This window comes from Nomascus leucogenys, chromosome 19 (genome assembly GCF_006542625.1).
Source record: "Nomascus leucogenys isolate Asia chromosome 19, Asia_NLE_v1, whole genome shotgun sequence".
Classification (NCBI taxonomy): domain Eukaryota; kingdom Metazoa; phylum Chordata; class Mammalia; order Primates; family Hylobatidae; genus Nomascus; species Nomascus leucogenys.
In genome coordinates this window covers 29,145,147-29,162,762 of record NC_044399.1, presented here as the reverse complement: position 1 = coordinate 29,162,762, position 17,616 = coordinate 29,145,147, and the positions used below count along the sequence as shown (strand labels likewise).

Sequence of the window (17,616 nt, the reverse complement as noted above, 5' to 3'; positions counted from 1 at the left end):
CTCTTTTGGTAGTATTATGTTTCCTTGATTTTTCATGTTTCTTGTTGCCTTATGTTGATGTCTCTGCATTTGAAGGACTGGGAAGGCACTTAATCAGTCAGAATCAGAGATTCTGGGCAGGCTGTTTGGTGTGGTCCAAAAGCCTAAATCAGAAGTGTCAAAGATTATATTTTTACCTGCTCACTAACCTATTTATCTGATACATAGTGCACTTAGAGATACATGTATAGCACCATCTTTAAGTATTTTCAGACTTTAATATTAAAATATTGTCATTTAATTATTTTCAATTGTTTATTCTCATAGAGTCTAAGATAAGAAACTTTTTTATTTCCTCTAGGCAAAATTTATTCATAGTTGAGATTATACTGCTGCTGCTTGACAGTCTCATAGAGTTGTTTTGAGGATCAAATATTATAACATTCAAAATATTTTAAAATGTGTTATTCAAATGTAAGATAAGATTCTGAAACATCAGATAAATTTTGTAAATGAAGTCCCAGTTTGGGGCATTGTGTTAATATTTTTCTAAAGATGTTGTTTTATATATGAAGTTATTTTTTCCTCCACAAATACCAAGAATATTTAGGAGAATAATTACTTAAGTTCTAATTTTATAAATAAAATCTCCCCTTTCCTCATAGTTCTGCACTTTTATAAGTAAGGAATTTCTATCTGTATTAGCTTATTAATCTGTTATCTTTGTCAATTGGGAAGGAGTGGGGAATGAGAACCATATACTTCATTAGGCTATCATTTTAGTTTCAGTGTAACTTTAAATAGCTTTGGATGGGAATATGTAAATATATTAAAGCAGCACATTATATTTGACCTAGTTAATAGTCCAATCTTTTGACTGTCAGTTCTTTAATTTTTTTGGTTTGTTTTATATGTTTAAGCAACTGATAATTTCTTGAATAGTTTTCATGAGGACTTAGTTGTTATTTTTGAAATGTATTGCAAATTATACAGGTAAATGAAATAATTGTATATTTCTCTTATTTAGCAATTACAGAAGGATCACCTTTGGATGAAATTACTTCAGACAGAAAGTTATCAAGTATAGCAGAATGCTATCTAAAATATAAGAAGAAAAACAGTTTGTCTTCCAAACTCCCTGAACCTTCAATATCCAAAAAGTTAAATAAAAACAGCAACCAATATTATAGCAAAATTATGGAGAATGATGACCTTGAATCTAAAAGACCAAAAAATACTTGGCAAATAAGAAAATTTCTGGGTGGGGTTGGCAGCAGTAATGTAGAAGTCCAAGAACCATATTCAAAGAATGGCATAAACTTTAAAAAACATTCAGAGAAGGGTGAAATTCATGACTCAAAGTCTAAACCACAAAGCTTGAAGAGTAGTACAAGCCTCAGTAAGTCTCTGGATAAAAGTGATATTTCTAGTATCCCAAAACTTCAGAAGCCAGCTGTAAGAAAGCGTTCCAGTCTCCTAAAACAGGTTTCGTCTACGGAAAAAACTGCAATTAATACTCTGGGTAAGAAAAAATCTAGGTTCTTGAGTTCTTCAGTCATCACAGAAATGAACAGAATGAATCAATTATTAGATAGTTGTAAGCATTTCAATTGTTAACACCCTGGGTAACCATCACTTCTTTTTTTTTAATTTTTAAATTATTTATAGAGACAGGGTTGCCCAGGCTGGTCTCAAACCCCTGGCCTCAAGCAATCCTCCTGCATTGGCCTCCCAAAGTACTGGGATTACAGGCATGAACCACCATGCCTATGCAAAAATTCTGGAAATGTACAGTAGTGATGGTGGTACAACTTTGTACATGTGATTAATGCCACTGAATTGTATGTTTATTTATTATTTATTTTTTGAGTCAGAATCTCACTCTGTCAACCAGGCTGGAGTGTAGTGGCGTGATCCTAGCTCACTGCAGCCTCGACCTTTTGTGTTCAAGTGATCGTCCCACCTCCTCAGCCTCTCATGTAGCTGGGAGCATAGGCACATGCCACCACACCCAGCTAACTTTTTTTTTTTTCATAGAGACGGGGTCCAATAATGTTCCCAAGGCTGGTCTTGAACTCCTGGCCCCAAGTAGTGCTCCTGTCTTGGCCTCCCAAGGATCTGCGATTACAGGCATGAGCCACCACGTCTGGCCTGCCACTTCTGACACATAAACTAATGGATATAATATTGTGATTTTGATGATAATTCCTTTCCAGATGCCCCCTTTAGGGAGGAGCTTAACTTTTCCTGAGAAACTTACTCAGTGATTAATTGGAGTCATTAATATTCCCTAGAAAGTAGAAGGCCTGGCTTCTTTTAGAAATGTTTATTTTGTAATTTACTAAACATTTAAACAAGTAGGAAATCTGTGTGAAATTTTTGCTTAGAGTGCTGTAATTTAAATATATAATATTCATAGTACTTCAGGTATTATCTCTTATGGAAGGAGAATATCAGGAAAAAATAATAGTATATATCTAGGTCTCCAAGTCTTTATGATTTTTCTCAAAGATGAGCAATGGTTTCCCAACCAGTATATTTTCTCTCCTTGTATTACTTTCATCATAGAAGCAGTGTGTGTGGAACCCAATTAAAGATTTCTTCCTGTAGTCCTCTGCTGAAGTTACTTAAGTCATATTTATGCTCTTTTAAAAACTTACTGACCTTCATATCACATTTAGTATTTAATGTAATAGATAAAATGATTGTTTAGTGAAAATTTTGTGATTCATACATTAGTGCATAATTCAAATAACTCGATGGAAAAAAGGAATGTGATCTATTAAGGAGGCACAGTGATTATCATCCTGATTCTGATTCCTTTACCAATGCACTGCTGCTACTTTGTGCCTCATTTGTATTTCTGAGAGTTATTTTTATTTCAAAAGAATTAAAACCTTGGGTTAAAGGAATAATGAAACAGCAGACAGACATGGGTAGAAGAGGCTATCAGAAGAAAGTGATATCTACCTTTCTCGTGTCACTAAAATAAAATTATGTCACCTACCACAGCCATACTTAATGTTCTGAATATAGAGAAGTATGAAATAGTTTATGTGGCATAACTTCCTGAAACAAATGGATGGTAATTGGACTTTTATGGAATATGACTGCCTGTATGATTTACATTAAAAAGTTCTAACTTTTCATTTTTAAATAACTTTACATTCTTAAGAGTCACAAAAATAGTACAAACATTTCCATTAGGACATGATCTAAACCAGGAAATTAACACTGATGCAATACTGTTACTGATCTACAGACCTTATTCAAATTTTGTCAGTTGTTCCATGAATGTTCTTTTTCAATTCCAGGATCTAATCCAGAATCACCCATTACATTTAGTTGTCACTTTTCCTTAGTCTCCTTCAGTCTGGGATGCTTCCTCAATTTTTCATGACCTTGACACTTTTGAAGAGTATTGACTAGTTGTCTTGTATAATACCCTTCATTCTGGATTTTTCTTTTATTCCTTCACAAATAAATTCAGGTTATGCATTTTTGGTCAGATTACCTCAGAAGTGATATTGTACCCATCTCAGTGCATCATAGTAAGAAGCACATGACGTCTACGTGTATTTGCTTCTAAGATTTTATTTTTTGAAGGTTAATGAACTGAAAACATGGTAGGGTAAATTAATGGGAGGGTGAAGAACTCTATATTTTTGCTTGGAATTCTTCAATTTAAACAAAACACTTCGGTGTTTTTATTTCTTGGACTCATTAATTTTACACACACACATACAGACACACAAACACACTCAGGCTGGAGTGCAGTGGTGTGATCTCAGTGCACTGCGGCCTCTGCCTCCCGGGTTCAAGTGATCCTTCCGCCTCAGCCTCTTGAGTAGCTGGTACTACACACATGCGCCGTCACACCCGGCTAATTTTTGTATTTTTAGTAGAGACAGGGTTTCACCATGTTGGCCAGGCAGATCTCAAACTCTTGACTTCCAATGACCCACCTGCCTTGGCCTCCCGAAGTGCTGTGATTACAGGCAGGAGCCACCATACCTGGCCTCATTAATTTTATTTTAATCAGAAGCAAGCAGCATTGGCTGGGCCACTGGAACAGGCTGTTCCCCCAAACAAGTAGATTATAAATGTTTATAGAATGTTAGGACAGGTGTGAGCTACTGTGTGTGGCCTAGAATAATATATTTTTGACTTTGATTTTGATACTTACTGTTTTTTTAATTAAAGATTCTAGATGTGCTTTTAGTATATAACACTGCTGAAGTGATTTATATTTTTGTTAATTTAGTGTTAGAACTAAAATTCATCTTATTAGTGGTGTTTTATTTTTGACTTATATTTAATACTTATTAGCATACTCCTTTATTTTTAGTGTTGCCTGGTGTCATTAAAGCCATTGATAAAATTAAAGATAAAAATGTGGATTATGAGGATCTAAATACTTGTCTTCAAAATTTGGGTATTTACCTTTCTAAGCCAGAATGTAAGAAGATCACAGAATTGACTGAAGCTAGTGGTGAGTGATATATTTTCAGGCAAACTGCATTGACACATCTGGAAGGAGGGTCAATTTGTTATTTTTTTCCTTAGAAAAATGACTAACTTTTTTATTATAAAATGTTAAAATTAAACTAATACAAAAAGTATGGAAGTACTCAAAAGTACAAGAAAACACTCAAAAGCCCATTTTTTAGGAATAACCAGTATTAATAGTCTTTTTAATTAAAAACATTTTTATTTATTTATTTTTAAAATAGTCTTTTTAAGATTTTTTTCCTAGGCAAAAGTGCAAACAAAAAGAAAGCAGAATTTGTGGTATTGCTGTCTGACAAGGTAGAAGTCAGGACAAAAGGTATTAAATGGGGGCAAATAGGGATTCATTATTATGTCAAAACCTACAATTCACAATAAAGGTATGCCATTTTTGAGTATCTGTGCCCATATAACCTAGTAGCAGCTCTTCTAAAGGGCAAGGGTGAGAGTGGCTCGACAGGAGACTGGGGTTATAGATGAAATATTGTCTATGAGTTGATAATTGTTGACGCTAGCGATAATATATGAACATATTACACTATTCTATTTTGTGTATATTTAACATTTTCCATAATAAAAAGTAAAAAAGGAATATCTAAGTTGTATGACACCTGTATAGAGAAAATAAGACTTTGTGAAGACATTAAAATCTAGATAAATAAGAATGTATCCCATGTCTGTAGATTCAGAGACCCAAGACTGTCAATTCTCTAATTAACTTATTTATTCAAAGCAATTCTAATAAAACCCTGACTTTTTTGTAAGCTAATTCTAATATTTATATGAATGACCAAAGGCTAAGAATAGCTAAAGCACTCTTGAAGAAGAACATTTGTGGAGATGTGTGTGTGTTGGGGGGTGGGGGTTGGGAGGAGCTTGCTCTCCTGGATATCAACACTCCTTTTAAAGCCATAGTGACGAAAAGAGTGTGAGAATGGCACAGGGCTAGAGAAATTTACCAATAGGACAAGATAAGGAACTTCCAAACATATCCACAAACATACATGGCAACATATATGATAAAGTGGTGGATAACTGGGGAAAGAAGGACCATTTAATAAATGGTACTGAAATAATTACTTACTCAAATGGAAAGAATAGAGTTAGATCCCTGTCTCACTCCGTATTCAATAATTTCCAGGTGTGAAAACTAAGTTTTAGAAAACAAATAGAAGAAAAATTTTCTGACGTAGGATTTTTTAAGATATGAAATAAGAAACTAGAAAAGATTGATAACTTTGAATACATTAAGAACTTCTGTTTGTTAAAAGATACAACAAAGAGAATGAAATACAAGCCACACACTAGTTATTTGCAACACTTACAACAGTGATGATTATCGTAGAGAATATATAGGCAACTTTTACAAACTAACAACAGAAATTATAAAAATTTTCCACATGAAGACACAAGTTGCTAATAATCACATGAAAAGGTTCTCAACATCCTTAGTAATTAGGAAAGTGCAAAGTTTAGGTCATAATGAGATACTTAAAAAAAAAAAAAAGAGGGATCTTTTGGCCTCAAACTCCTGGGCTCAAGCAATCCTCCCACCTCATCTTCCTGAGTAGCTGGGACTACAGGCACAAGCCACCATGCCTGGCTCATGAGATACATTTTTATATCCACTAAAATTGGGAAAAATTAAGAAATATGTTATTCTAAGTATTGGTAAATATGATGAAAGTGGTAAAACCACTTTGGAAAATAATATGTAGTATCTTGTAAAGTTTGCATACCCCATGGTTTAGAAATACTATTCTTAGCTATAAATCCTGGAAAATCTCTTGGACTTAATTACCAGGAAGCATGTTCAAGAATGTACATGGCAGCACTGATCTTAATGGCAAAAAAGGAGAAAGCAACATGATATTCATCCACAGAATGTGTACATAAATTGTGGTATACACCATTGTGTATTCATATAATGGAAACCCTGTCTCTACTAAAAATACTAAAATTAACTGGGCATGGTGTCATGCCTGTAATCCCAGCTGCTTGGGAGGCTGAGGCGGGAGAATCGCTTGAACCTGGGAGGTGGAGGTTGCAGTGAGCTGAGGTTGCACCACTGCACTCTAGCGTGGGCAACAGAACGAGACTCTGTCTCAAAAATAAATAAATAAATAAATAAAAATAAAAATAAACTAAAGTTAAAAATATTATGTATGCTTGAGAGGGACTGGAAGAATTTTGACCAGTTTTCTTGGTGTTTTTCAGCGTTTACTTCTCTACTGTAAATTGATTTGCTTTTCCCCTTTATACCCATGTATTTTTATTGGTTAGTATTACCTGATGGATATAATTATATATTTCTGAATATATAACTTATTTTATATAATTCAATATTTTTCATAATAATTTAATACTTAAAAGATACCGAAAAAAATGTTTCTTTTTCCTGTAGAAATAAAAAAAGTGAATTTTAAAGAATTCATCAATACTATGATGAGCAACACAGAATGCTTCTCTGAAAAATTATGTACATAAGAATATCATGTCTTCTGGTTTTTGTGGACCAAATGGTTTGACAGATTTTAAAAGAGCGTAAACACTCTTTTAGTCTCTTATAGAGCTGGTTATCCTGCAGGTCATCCGGCAAATAAATGCCTGGCTTCCTGCTGCTATATTTGGCTTTAATCTTCCCTAATGACCCCTAATTCTAGAATGTCTTCTACATGCAAGTGAATTAAAAGCTATCATAATTTTATTTTTCATTAGCACACTTATAGAGGGCTAGAACCATGTATAGCATTCGTTTTGGGGAAAAGATTTAAAATGTCTTTCAACTTAGGAAAAATGATGCCATCTAGTGCCTAAGTACTAATATGAGAATTTCTGGTTACATCTGTTCCCATTTCTTTCTATCTTCCAATGTATTCAGTAACATTTATGAACCATTAATATGTACTAGGCTTTATGTTAAGCTGTAAGTGTGGTAATATGGAAAAGATAGTTTTGCCACTCAGAAGTTCACCATAAAGAAGTGTAAGGTCACATATGTATATTTTTAATGGAGTGAAGTTAGTATGCATTCTAAAAATTGGGGCTGAAAGTAACATTGTATTATTTTGTTCTTATATGTTAGGTAACAGTAGATTTTAAGTAGCAGCTCCTTTTACTTTACAATATAAGATTTAATTTGTCTCCTATACAGGGGTACATCATACAGAGAAAGAGATTATCAGTTACTTCATTTTTCCTAGGAAATTTAGTTTTATGGAGATTAAAATTTTATTAGCACAGAGTTATATAGTATATTACCTAATCTATCTCTGTCATTGTATTTTATATATAATTGTTAATATTGCATGTTTATGTTTACTTCTTTTTCTTTTTTCTTCATTAGACTGCTCAGAGCATGTCTTCTTTATTGGTTCCATATACCTCATTGGGACCTTATATCCCTTTACCCCTCTGCTTTCTCCTAATCCATCAGTCTCCTCCTGTTTTCACTTTTCTTCCTTGTTTAGTTTAAATTATCTTATCTATATATACCTAATACCCTAGACTGTCTTGCCTCCGTGTACTTTTGTTGCACCTATCTGTCAAAACTTTCAACCCCAAATGCACCCAATTAGCCTCCTTCTTGTGTCTGACAGCATTTCTGGAGAAAATCACACAGCTGAGAAGATTGTACAGGTTATAAACAAAATCTTGGTCACTAATATCTTCTAGCTCTTCCTAATGTCTAATCTTCCTGAGAATCCATTCTCTATATAGCAGCACAGTGACTTTTTACAAATTTGTAGTAAGATAATTGCACTCCTTTGTTTAAGATGCTCCAGTGATTTTGTATTGAAATAGTCTTTCTTTTTATTGTCTACAGTGGTAGATTGAAGAGGAAGTAGGAGCCAGAGGAGAATTTTAGGGAGAGATATAGAACAAAAGCTACTTAATTGTATTATCAATTGAAAATGTTTCTGAATTCACACTTTTAAAAATCTAAATTCAATAAAAATTATTATTTATAATGTTTATTCAGGGTTGGGGCACTGTAAGTTCTTAAAATATTTCAAGATCCTAAAAAATACATTATATTTGAGGCTAAATATTTTATTTTCATATGTTTTCATATTTGAAAGTTGGCAGTTCATTTATGCTATATTTATTATTCTTTTAAACCATAAAAACCTTAATTTTTGTCTATTCCAGATGACAGTTTACTGTATTAACTTCTTGCATAAGCATTCGTAAAACTTGTGTTTTATCTACCCTTTAGTATTGCCTGATGCTATTGAAACCCTCGACAATCTCAGAAAGGAGACGATGAGTGTTTCTGACCTGTGGAATACTCTGTCTAGTTTGAATAGTAATTTAAAAAAGGATGAATTTCTAGCTGCATTGAAACTAGTGGCAGTTGATGGTGAGTGTTACAAATACTAAAATTAAGAAGTATACCAAGATACTACTTTATTTTCTGTCAACTCTTGTCGTTGTATCTTGTACCTGGTGAGACGGAGTGTTCCAATATGATTGAAATGCCAACATATGCATTTAGGAAATACTGTATAAAGAAGGTTCAGATTGTTTGGCTATTCAATATAAAAATATTATTATGTAATTTATTATTGCTCTAAATTGATCAAATATGCATTGAGTACCTTCAAGTTGTGTAGTATGTTACTGGAAAATGGCATATCCCAGTGAACACAGAGGGCATGATTAGGAAATGGTAAAAGATCTATTTAAATTTTATAATAACAGCACTTGGAATATTCATACTGTTTTGTTGAAATTGGCTTTTATTTAATTTGGTAGAAAAACACACCTGCTGATAGCTACCACCTCTATTTAGCAAGTTAAAAAAAAAATAAAAACAAAGTTCAAAAAAGTATTGTATAACAAAGACTATAGACTAAAAAATGTAAATGTAAAGTAAGTCTCCATCATTTACTGCTGATATTCTACATGCAGGAAGGAGAGTACACAGGCTACAGGTAGACATTTCTACTCTCTCATAGTCTTAGTGCCTAGAAGTTAAAAACATGTCTAGTACGTTTATATTCTTTTATGTGGAATGTTTATACAGAACTAGATTAGTAACATGAGCATGCTGTCAGGGGTCTTTGTCAAAGAACTTTTTCTGTAATCATTTATTATCCTTTTCATCCATTAAGCTTCTGTTTAGTTGAGGCTAGCAGTTTTGGGCTTTAAATGTATTGATTATTTTGTTTATTGGAAGATTTGAGGTGAAAAGGTTGATGATAAAAAGAAGGCTAATTTCTGCCCAATAATATAGATTTTCTTCCCTTTTTCTCTGTGGCAGTGCTTCAGGTTCTTTTGTTAAAGTTAATGGAATTTATAGGCAACATGTACCACAGAAAGTAATAGCATTTATTTGAACCAGACCAATGAAGTATTATTTTATGAGATATGAAAGTAACTAGAAAAGTATTTTTTATGATAATAAAAACTCATATATTGTGTTTATTATTCTTTCTTTGGAGGGGACAAGGTCTTGCTTTGTCACCCAGGCTGGAGTGCAGTGGCGCAGTCTTGGCTCGCTGCAACCTCTGCCTCCCGATTCAAGCGATTCTGCTGCCTCAGCCTCCCAAGTAGCTGGGACTACAGGTGCACAGCACTGTGCCTGGCTAGTTTTTTGTAGAGACGGGATTTTGTCATATTGTCTAGGCTGGTCTCAAACTCCTGAGTTCAGGCGATCTGCTGGCCTTGGCCTCCCTAAGTGCTGGGATTACAGGCATGAGCTACCGCACCAGGCCTGTGTTTATTATTCTGTACTTATGAAGCAAAAGACAGTATATAAAATGCAGATTTTACAATTTAAGCCTAAATACACACATGATATTGCAAACTGTATCTGTACGCCATTTGTCATATCATTTCTTCTTTTAACATTGTGCACTTAGTACAAAGGTATTTAGTTCTTATTTTAATGCAGTGGTTTGCAAAATTTTGAGATTTGTTATTTTTGTTTATATTTGATATTGTTAAAGCAGAATGCTTTTTTTCCAGATTAAATCTTATACAGTATCCTAATATATAAAAATTAAAGTTGAGCTTCTCTGACCAAAGTGGGAGAAATGACCAAGTGGACTGCTGAAACAGCTCCATAAGACCTTAGAAATATAAGAAAGAACTTAAAAGTACTGATCTAGGGTATTATTTTGACCAGAAAAAAAAACTTGAAAAACAACTGATTCAGATTCTCTCTAGTGAAATTGAAGAGTGAGTTCTTGGTTATTGGTGGTATTCCATATTGACTCCTTAATATTTTAAAATATATTTAAAATTAAAAAATAATTTTATGATGATTACAAAAAAAGCATTGAAAAATAGAAAAGATAATTTATCATTTGGCATATTCAGAAATGCTTCCCAAATATCTAGTTATGTAGCTTATGAGCTCTCTTGTTTCTTCTGAAAGACCTGAGTGAAGAAAGTTGGTGTTGAGCAAAAATAGGTAAGATGGTATGGAAAATGGTCAAGGTGAATGTGAGACATTGAATCCATAGGCTAAGAATTAGAGGAAATCATTAATAGGTGTTGTTAGGCATTTAAGGCCTGGGACAATCTCTTCTCTGCTGGTGGTTTCTCTAGCTTTATTTGTTTTAGATTTTTAAACTTAAACTGATATTCTCTGTTTCTCCTGACTCTGATATCTGATGTGTTTGAAATTAGCTTAATAACTTCGTTTTCTTTTCGGCTTGGCAACAAGACTCTGAACTTATCTTCATGATTTTTTATGCAATATCCATTGAAGCCAGATCTGAATCTTTGTTTCAGGCTCTAACTTTACAACCTGGCATCACCTGTGATTAACCCTGTTTTGGTGGTTTAGCAAAGAATAATTGAGCTACAAATTCTTGACAGCAGCTCTATCCATCCACATGTCTTTTCACAGGATTTATTTAAAGATATCCAGGAAATCCTTCCTAATATTGGTAGTTGCTATTCTATTTCAGCAAGTTATATGAACCTAAGGATCAAATGAGATCACAGGTCATGCTTACAGATTTGGGTCCCTTGGTAAACAGGTCCAAAGCTAGCTGTAAATTTTGTTAGTGTTATCAGTACCTGTTGACCTTAGATGGCTTCCTGCTTCCTTTCTTTCTTTGCCTCCTTGCCTCCTTGCCTCTCTCCCTCCCTTCCCTTCCCGCTCTCCCTCCCTCCTTCGATTCCCTCCCTTCTCCTCCCCTCTGCTCTCCTCTCCTTCCCTTCCCTTCCTTTCCTTCCAGAATTCTAAGTAGCTGTGATTTAGTTCTACTTGATTATACATACCAAGAACTAGATTCAGAGGGGACTCCATTTAGGTGACTGAGTTACAGTACCTGTTGCCTACTTTAAGCTAATCTTTAAGCTACTTTAAGTTGAAGACACTTAATTAAGAACGTCTTTATATAACATGGTCTTAGAATATTTGATTATGCAACCTTGTTGATTGATGTGAAGCTAGTGGAAGGCCATCCTGAGTGGTATAAAAGTATAAAAGAAGCATGAGGAATGGAATGTGCGAACACTTCTATCCTTCTCTACCATTTCTCCCATCAGAGAGAGAACACAGATTCAGGGACAGAGCCTTTACAGTTAGTGATATATAGGACTCTACTAAATGACCAAAGCAGCAAAAATACTGCAATAAAGACATGCGTTTTTACTCTAAAGAATAGTTCCTAAAAGTTCAAGTGTTAATTTAAAGCTAAAGTAGATAGAAGGTGAGACATTGTTAATTGAGCTATATACTTAAGCCCTGTTCAGGCTTTTATCTGCTGGTGACACATTTTGCTTGTTGTGCTTTGTTCTAGTCTATGATAATAAACTATAATATTTCTAAATCCTAAGCTTCCTTATTCCTAGCTGGGAAAACAAAGCTGCTCTGTTTCCTGTGTTCATCACTGTAACTTTGTAATCTAGTACTTGTGTACTGTGTAAGAAATGAGTGTAAACACATATCAGAAATCGTAGTCATAGGCCTATCAGGCACTGAAAGAAGTCTTTAAAGTTTTCTGGTATAGAATTTTTATCTTCAAACAATTGAAAGACAAAACTAAGACTGAGGTATGTCTCAATTTTGTCTAGGAATATGTCTTGGTTTTATATTTTGGGAATATGGATTATATTGTTTCCAGTGATTGATTGACATTGAGAACTCAGCCTGACTTCTTTTTTTTTTTTTTTTTTTTGAGATGGCGTCTCTCTCTGTTGCCCAGGCTGGAGTGCAGTGGTGAGATCTTGGCTCACAGCAACCTCCACCTCCCCAGTTCAAACAATTCTGCTGCCTCAGCCTCCTGAGTAGCTGGGACTACAGGCACATGCCACCACACCCGGCTAATTTTTGTATTTTTTAGGAGAGATGGGGTTTCACCATATTGGTCAGGATGGTCTTGAACTCCTGACCTCATGGTCTACCCACCTCAGCCTCCCAAAGTGCTGGGATTGCAGGCGTGAGCCACCACGCCCAGCTGTCAGCCTGACTTCTATAGTCTTAATATTTATTAATCCCATAAAATTAATCCTTTGGTTATTCAAAAATATGAAAAGGAAATATGATTCTTATGAGTGCATCAAATGGTTTATATTTTTATAGGTTGCTTTATTGGATCTGACTTTTGCTAAATGAGGTTGGTCTATTAAAAGTGTTTTTTCTCACAGAAGGTGACAAAGTACAATTTGAAGAATTTGCAAAAGTAGTAAGGAAAATGCGTGATGCCGCCAGGTTAGAAGGTAAGTACTGAATTATTTATAACGGTTAGATTTACTTTTATTGAAAGGACTTGTTTTTGTTTTTGTTTTTAATGCTGTGTGTTCACCTAATTTCTGGTTAACATGTTGGCATTGATATGTTTGTACGCAGATGAAACTTGGTTTTGATTAAACATTGGCTGGCATATAGGAACTTGGCTTTCAGAATGTATCCTTCATTACTAACTGATAAAGCTGGTTTACTCTGTCTAGACTATTTGTTAAAGAACTTGGAGGAGCCAAGAGAATAGGCATAGTATGAAGTTCTATGCCTTCTTTCAGTATCTACACATATAATTTTAAGGGAATATGGTCAGTGTCTGACCTTGCAATTTAAGATTTTAGAGGTGGAATAGACAATTATAGGTAATGATAAGGATTAAGGGTAGCCATTGGTGTGGATGACTTTGGAAAGGAAATAAAGGCCTTTTGAAGTTAAGAGGTCAAAGTGTTCTGAGGCCAGGCTCATCCTTATTGTCATTGGATGATATTGGGATGAGAGGTAGAAGGAGGATTATGATCAAAGCGCCAAAAACCTCAGAGAATGTGAAGGAGTGATCAGACAGTAATCAATACTGTTGTCAGGAGAGTGGCATAGTTGAATAACAGGCCTGAGTCTCAAGGGAGAGGGATAAGGTTTGACTGAAGGTGGAACTAAAATGGCCTGATAGCAGCAGCAGAAAGACAGGAAAATGCTATTCTGCTTCCTGGTCTTACAGTATGTGGAGCATGGGAGGATGAGCAGACTCTACTCAAGGTGGTTGTGCAAAGAAACTGTTTTTAAAGGAAATCAAGTGCTAAGGCAAGAAAACAGAGCTGATACAGGTTTTTTGGGTGTCAGCAAAGCTCAGATTGCCATCTGTAGGTGCCTCCCAGTGATGTTAGAGGAATAGAAAGTGAGGCAGGACATAAGGCTTAAACTGTGATTACCATTTGCAGCTAGTTTCTGTTGACTTTAATAATAATAATAAAACTAATTTTATTCTATAAATATGACATTTATTGAGGCATTAGTATATGTCTAATGCTATCTTAAGTACTTTTTATACATTATTATATTAACTCTCCACATCAACCTTGTGAGATAGATAATAGTATTATCCCATTTTAGACGAAAGAGATGTTAAGTAATAATTTGCTCACAGTTGCACAGTTCCAGGTTACAAATCCTGGAGCCAGACTTTGAATGTTTGTCTGACTTAACCACTGCTGGAAATAAAGCAACATTCCAGACGCTAGGGTACAATTGGGTCCTGGTGAATTGAAAAGGACAACTGAATGAGCCCTTGTAAATCTTGTCCTCTATTTTACATTTTTCATAATTCTGAAAGTTATTTCGCCTATATCTGATGAGTTAATTTTATTTGATACCATTACAGGTCCTCAGCAAAATAATTACTTTGTATAATTGCAGTGAAAAATTCAGCTATATGAGTGATTTTGGTTGTGCAAATTTTATAAACGCACCAGAGAAATGTGATAGATCAAGAGAACTCTGCACATTGTGCTGCTGGCCATAGAATTCTATGAGGGGATAATTTCTCTCTGAGATTTCTTATTCCTCAGTTCAGGATACAATAATAAACTATGGATTTCCACTAACAAATGTCTTGAGTGATGGCTACTGCTTTTTATCAGTTAACTTTTTTCTATTTATAGAGTTACAGGAAGTTGTCTTAGCTGCTGATTTGCTTGAAGGTGACATGATAGCTGGGAAGAACTTGGAAGACTTTCTAAGAAATATTGGGATTAAGTCACCTAAAGAAGAGGTAGAGAAAATTCTTCAATCAGATTTTGTTTCTGGTAGGCATTTTAAATATTACTCTCAGATTTTTTTTTTGTATGAGTAAAGATGTGCAAGGTCTATAGGTATTTGCTTATGTTACTATAAATGTAATCTTTGAAATGGAGCCTTTCCTCTTAATTTCCTCTTTTGCAGTTACGAGAATACTTCTATACAAGCGGGTCTAGATTTTGTGGAAGTCGGCTTGTTAGAATACTCTGTCCTCATTGCTATCTTGATTTAATGAATGAAGAACATCTTAGGAATTCAAGTTCTGTGAATAGAAATCCTAGCTTTGCCACCTTTGACCAAATTACTGGTCAGAGTTACTGGGGCTTTCTTTGTACTTCAGTTCCCATTATAGGTAGAATCAGAACTAGTATACCTACAACATTGTAGGGTTATTGCGAGGCTTAATGGATGAAAATGAATCTAAAAGTACCTTGTAAATAAAATGTTCAAGAAATATATAAGTCATATGCTAATTTTGATACTAGCCTTTAAGTATTACTTTGTCTAGGGGTTCTTGTTTGTCATCTCTCTCTTTTCCTTGCAGAAGATAACATGGTGAACATTAAAGACTATATGAGGGCTTTGAGGGACACCCAGAAATTTTCCAATTATATTGGTAAGAGCTTTATGGTAAAACTGTTTGAAGGCAATGATACAGAACTTATTCAAAGTTCACCTAGTAAAACCCTAAATTTGGTGTTTAAATCTTCTTTATAGTATCTGTGCCAAATGTTTGCTTCATGTGTACTTGAACACTTCAGTTATGGGGAACTTCCTACATTTTATTTTGAAATTTAAGAATTGTATATTTGTGATTGGAGATTGGAAAAATAACAAGATTATGATCTTTTCCAATAGTTAAAATAAGATACCTTTATTATATGAATGGTTATTTTTAATGCTATAAAAAACTTAAATGACCAGGAATGTAAGAAGTATAAAGTGCAAGTCTCTTATAACATTAATGTTACCCTTCAGAACTATCCCTATGAAGGTTTGGTAAATATCCTTTTAGGCTTTCTTCTTTACATCTGTCCATAATATTGCACAACTTGAGTGCAATATATGACAGTATATCTTAGATATAATTCTGTGTTCCACTATATTATGTAAACCTACCTCATTCTTTTAAAAGACTGCATAATGTTATACTAGAGGAATGAACTATAATTTTGTCCACAATACTTTTAATAAATATTTAGGTTATTGCCATTTTTTACTATTACAAACATTTGGTGAGTATCCTTGTACGTATATCTTTGTGCACATTGCACACAATTTTTCTGTAGGGCAAATTCCTTAGAAGCGGACTTGCTGGGCCAAAGTATTTTTAGATGTAAAATGTTAACAAGCTACTGCCTAATTACCCTCCTAAAGGTTTGTGGAAATTCACACTTTTATCAACAGGGGGTATTATTTATTAAAAATTCTGATAGGAGCATTAATACTTTGTCTTACCCATTTCAGGTTTTTTTCTAGTTTATTTTTGATTTTTTGACTTTGTCTTTGGTGGATTGCTTTTTGCCATCTTTTGTTTCATTTTGTCAGTTTGGTAATTTGATTCTTCTAGGAAATTTTAAATTGTATTGAGGTTAAAATGACTTAGACTGTTAGGACAGCCCTATGCACTTCTAATTCTTTTCATTTTTTTGTATATATGGTTATTTTCTCATTCTTAAATATATATATATATGTATAACTTTTCTTTGCTACTGAATGTTCTATTATCTCTGTTTTTAAAGTACTAGCTCTTGGGTTTATCTTTAGTGTTTCTATTTATAGTTTAAAAATTAATTTCTGATTTTATCTTTAGTAAGTCCTTTATATTGTTCCCTTATGCTCATTTAATAGTTTTTCTAATTTCTTGTTTAAATTATTTATTTACTTTTTTTTTCTTACTGGGTAATAAACATGTTTAAGGCAGTCAATTTTCATTTTAGTGAAACTTTGGTGTATCTAACAGTCTTTGACTTGTTAGGCTATTATTATGGTTATTTTATAAATATTTCCAGTTGCATTTTGATTTTCTCCTTGATCTGAGAGTTATTTAGGAGGAAACTTTAAATTTCAAAGCAATTTATTTATTTAATTTATTTATTGAGATGGAGTCTCATTCTGTCGCCTCGGCTGGAGTGCAGTGGAGCAATCTCGGCTCACGGCAACCTCCACCTCCCGGTTTCAAGCGATTCTCCTGCCTCAGCCTCCTGAGTAGCTGGGATTACAGGAGCACACCACCATGCCTGGCTAATTTTTGTATTTTTAGTAGAGACGGTGTTTCACCATGTTGGTCAGGCTGGTCTCAAACTCCTGACCTTGTGATCCGCCCACCTCAGCCTCCCAAAGTGCTGGATTACAGGCATGAGCCACCGCGCCCGGCCAAATTTCAAAGCAATTTAAATGTCATTGTTGCCTTAAGTTTGTTGTTTATATCTAGTTGTATTTTATTGTGGTCAGAGAACGAGGTCTGTAATAGAGGGTTTGATAGTTCCCTAGTTCATTAGAGACAGAATTCCCTCAACTTTTATATTTACTATTTAAAAATCAAAATCAAAATTAGTTGGTTGCAGGGATAGGCTAGGTAAGGTACATTCACACATTTCACTCTTTGTCTTGGAAGTCCTTATGACTTTTTG

The 17,616-nt window shown here is 34.2% G+C and overlaps 2 protein-coding genes across 2 annotated transcripts in view; both read left to right on the top strand.

The window, feature by feature from the left end:
- The window catches only part of EFCAB13 (EF-hand calcium binding domain 13), a 45,709-nt gene extending 44,106 nt beyond the window's left edge, over positions 1-1,603 (top strand). Inside the window, exon 9 of the mRNA XM_030799481.1 lies at positions 1,007-1,603. Within this exon, the coding sequence (XP_030655341.1) occupies positions 1,007-1,596 (590 nt within the window). The 3' untranslated portion in view covers positions 1,597-1,603. The remainder of the gene's footprint in view (positions 1-1,006) is intronic.
- A 5,327-nt stretch (positions 1,604-6,930) lies between these two features.
- Positions 6,931-17,616, top strand: part of EFCAB3 (EF-hand calcium binding domain 3) — a 379,076-nt gene continuing 368,390 nt past the window's right edge. The window contains exons 1-5 of the mRNA XM_003270799.4: positions 6,931-6,967; positions 8,708-8,851; positions 13,099-13,170; positions 14,848-14,991; positions 15,528-15,599. Coding sequence (XP_003270847.3) covers positions 6,931-6,967; positions 8,708-8,851; positions 13,099-13,170; positions 14,848-14,991; positions 15,528-15,599 — 469 coding nt within the window. The remainder of the gene's footprint in view (positions 6,968-8,707; positions 8,852-13,098; positions 13,171-14,847; positions 14,992-15,527; positions 15,600-17,616) is intronic.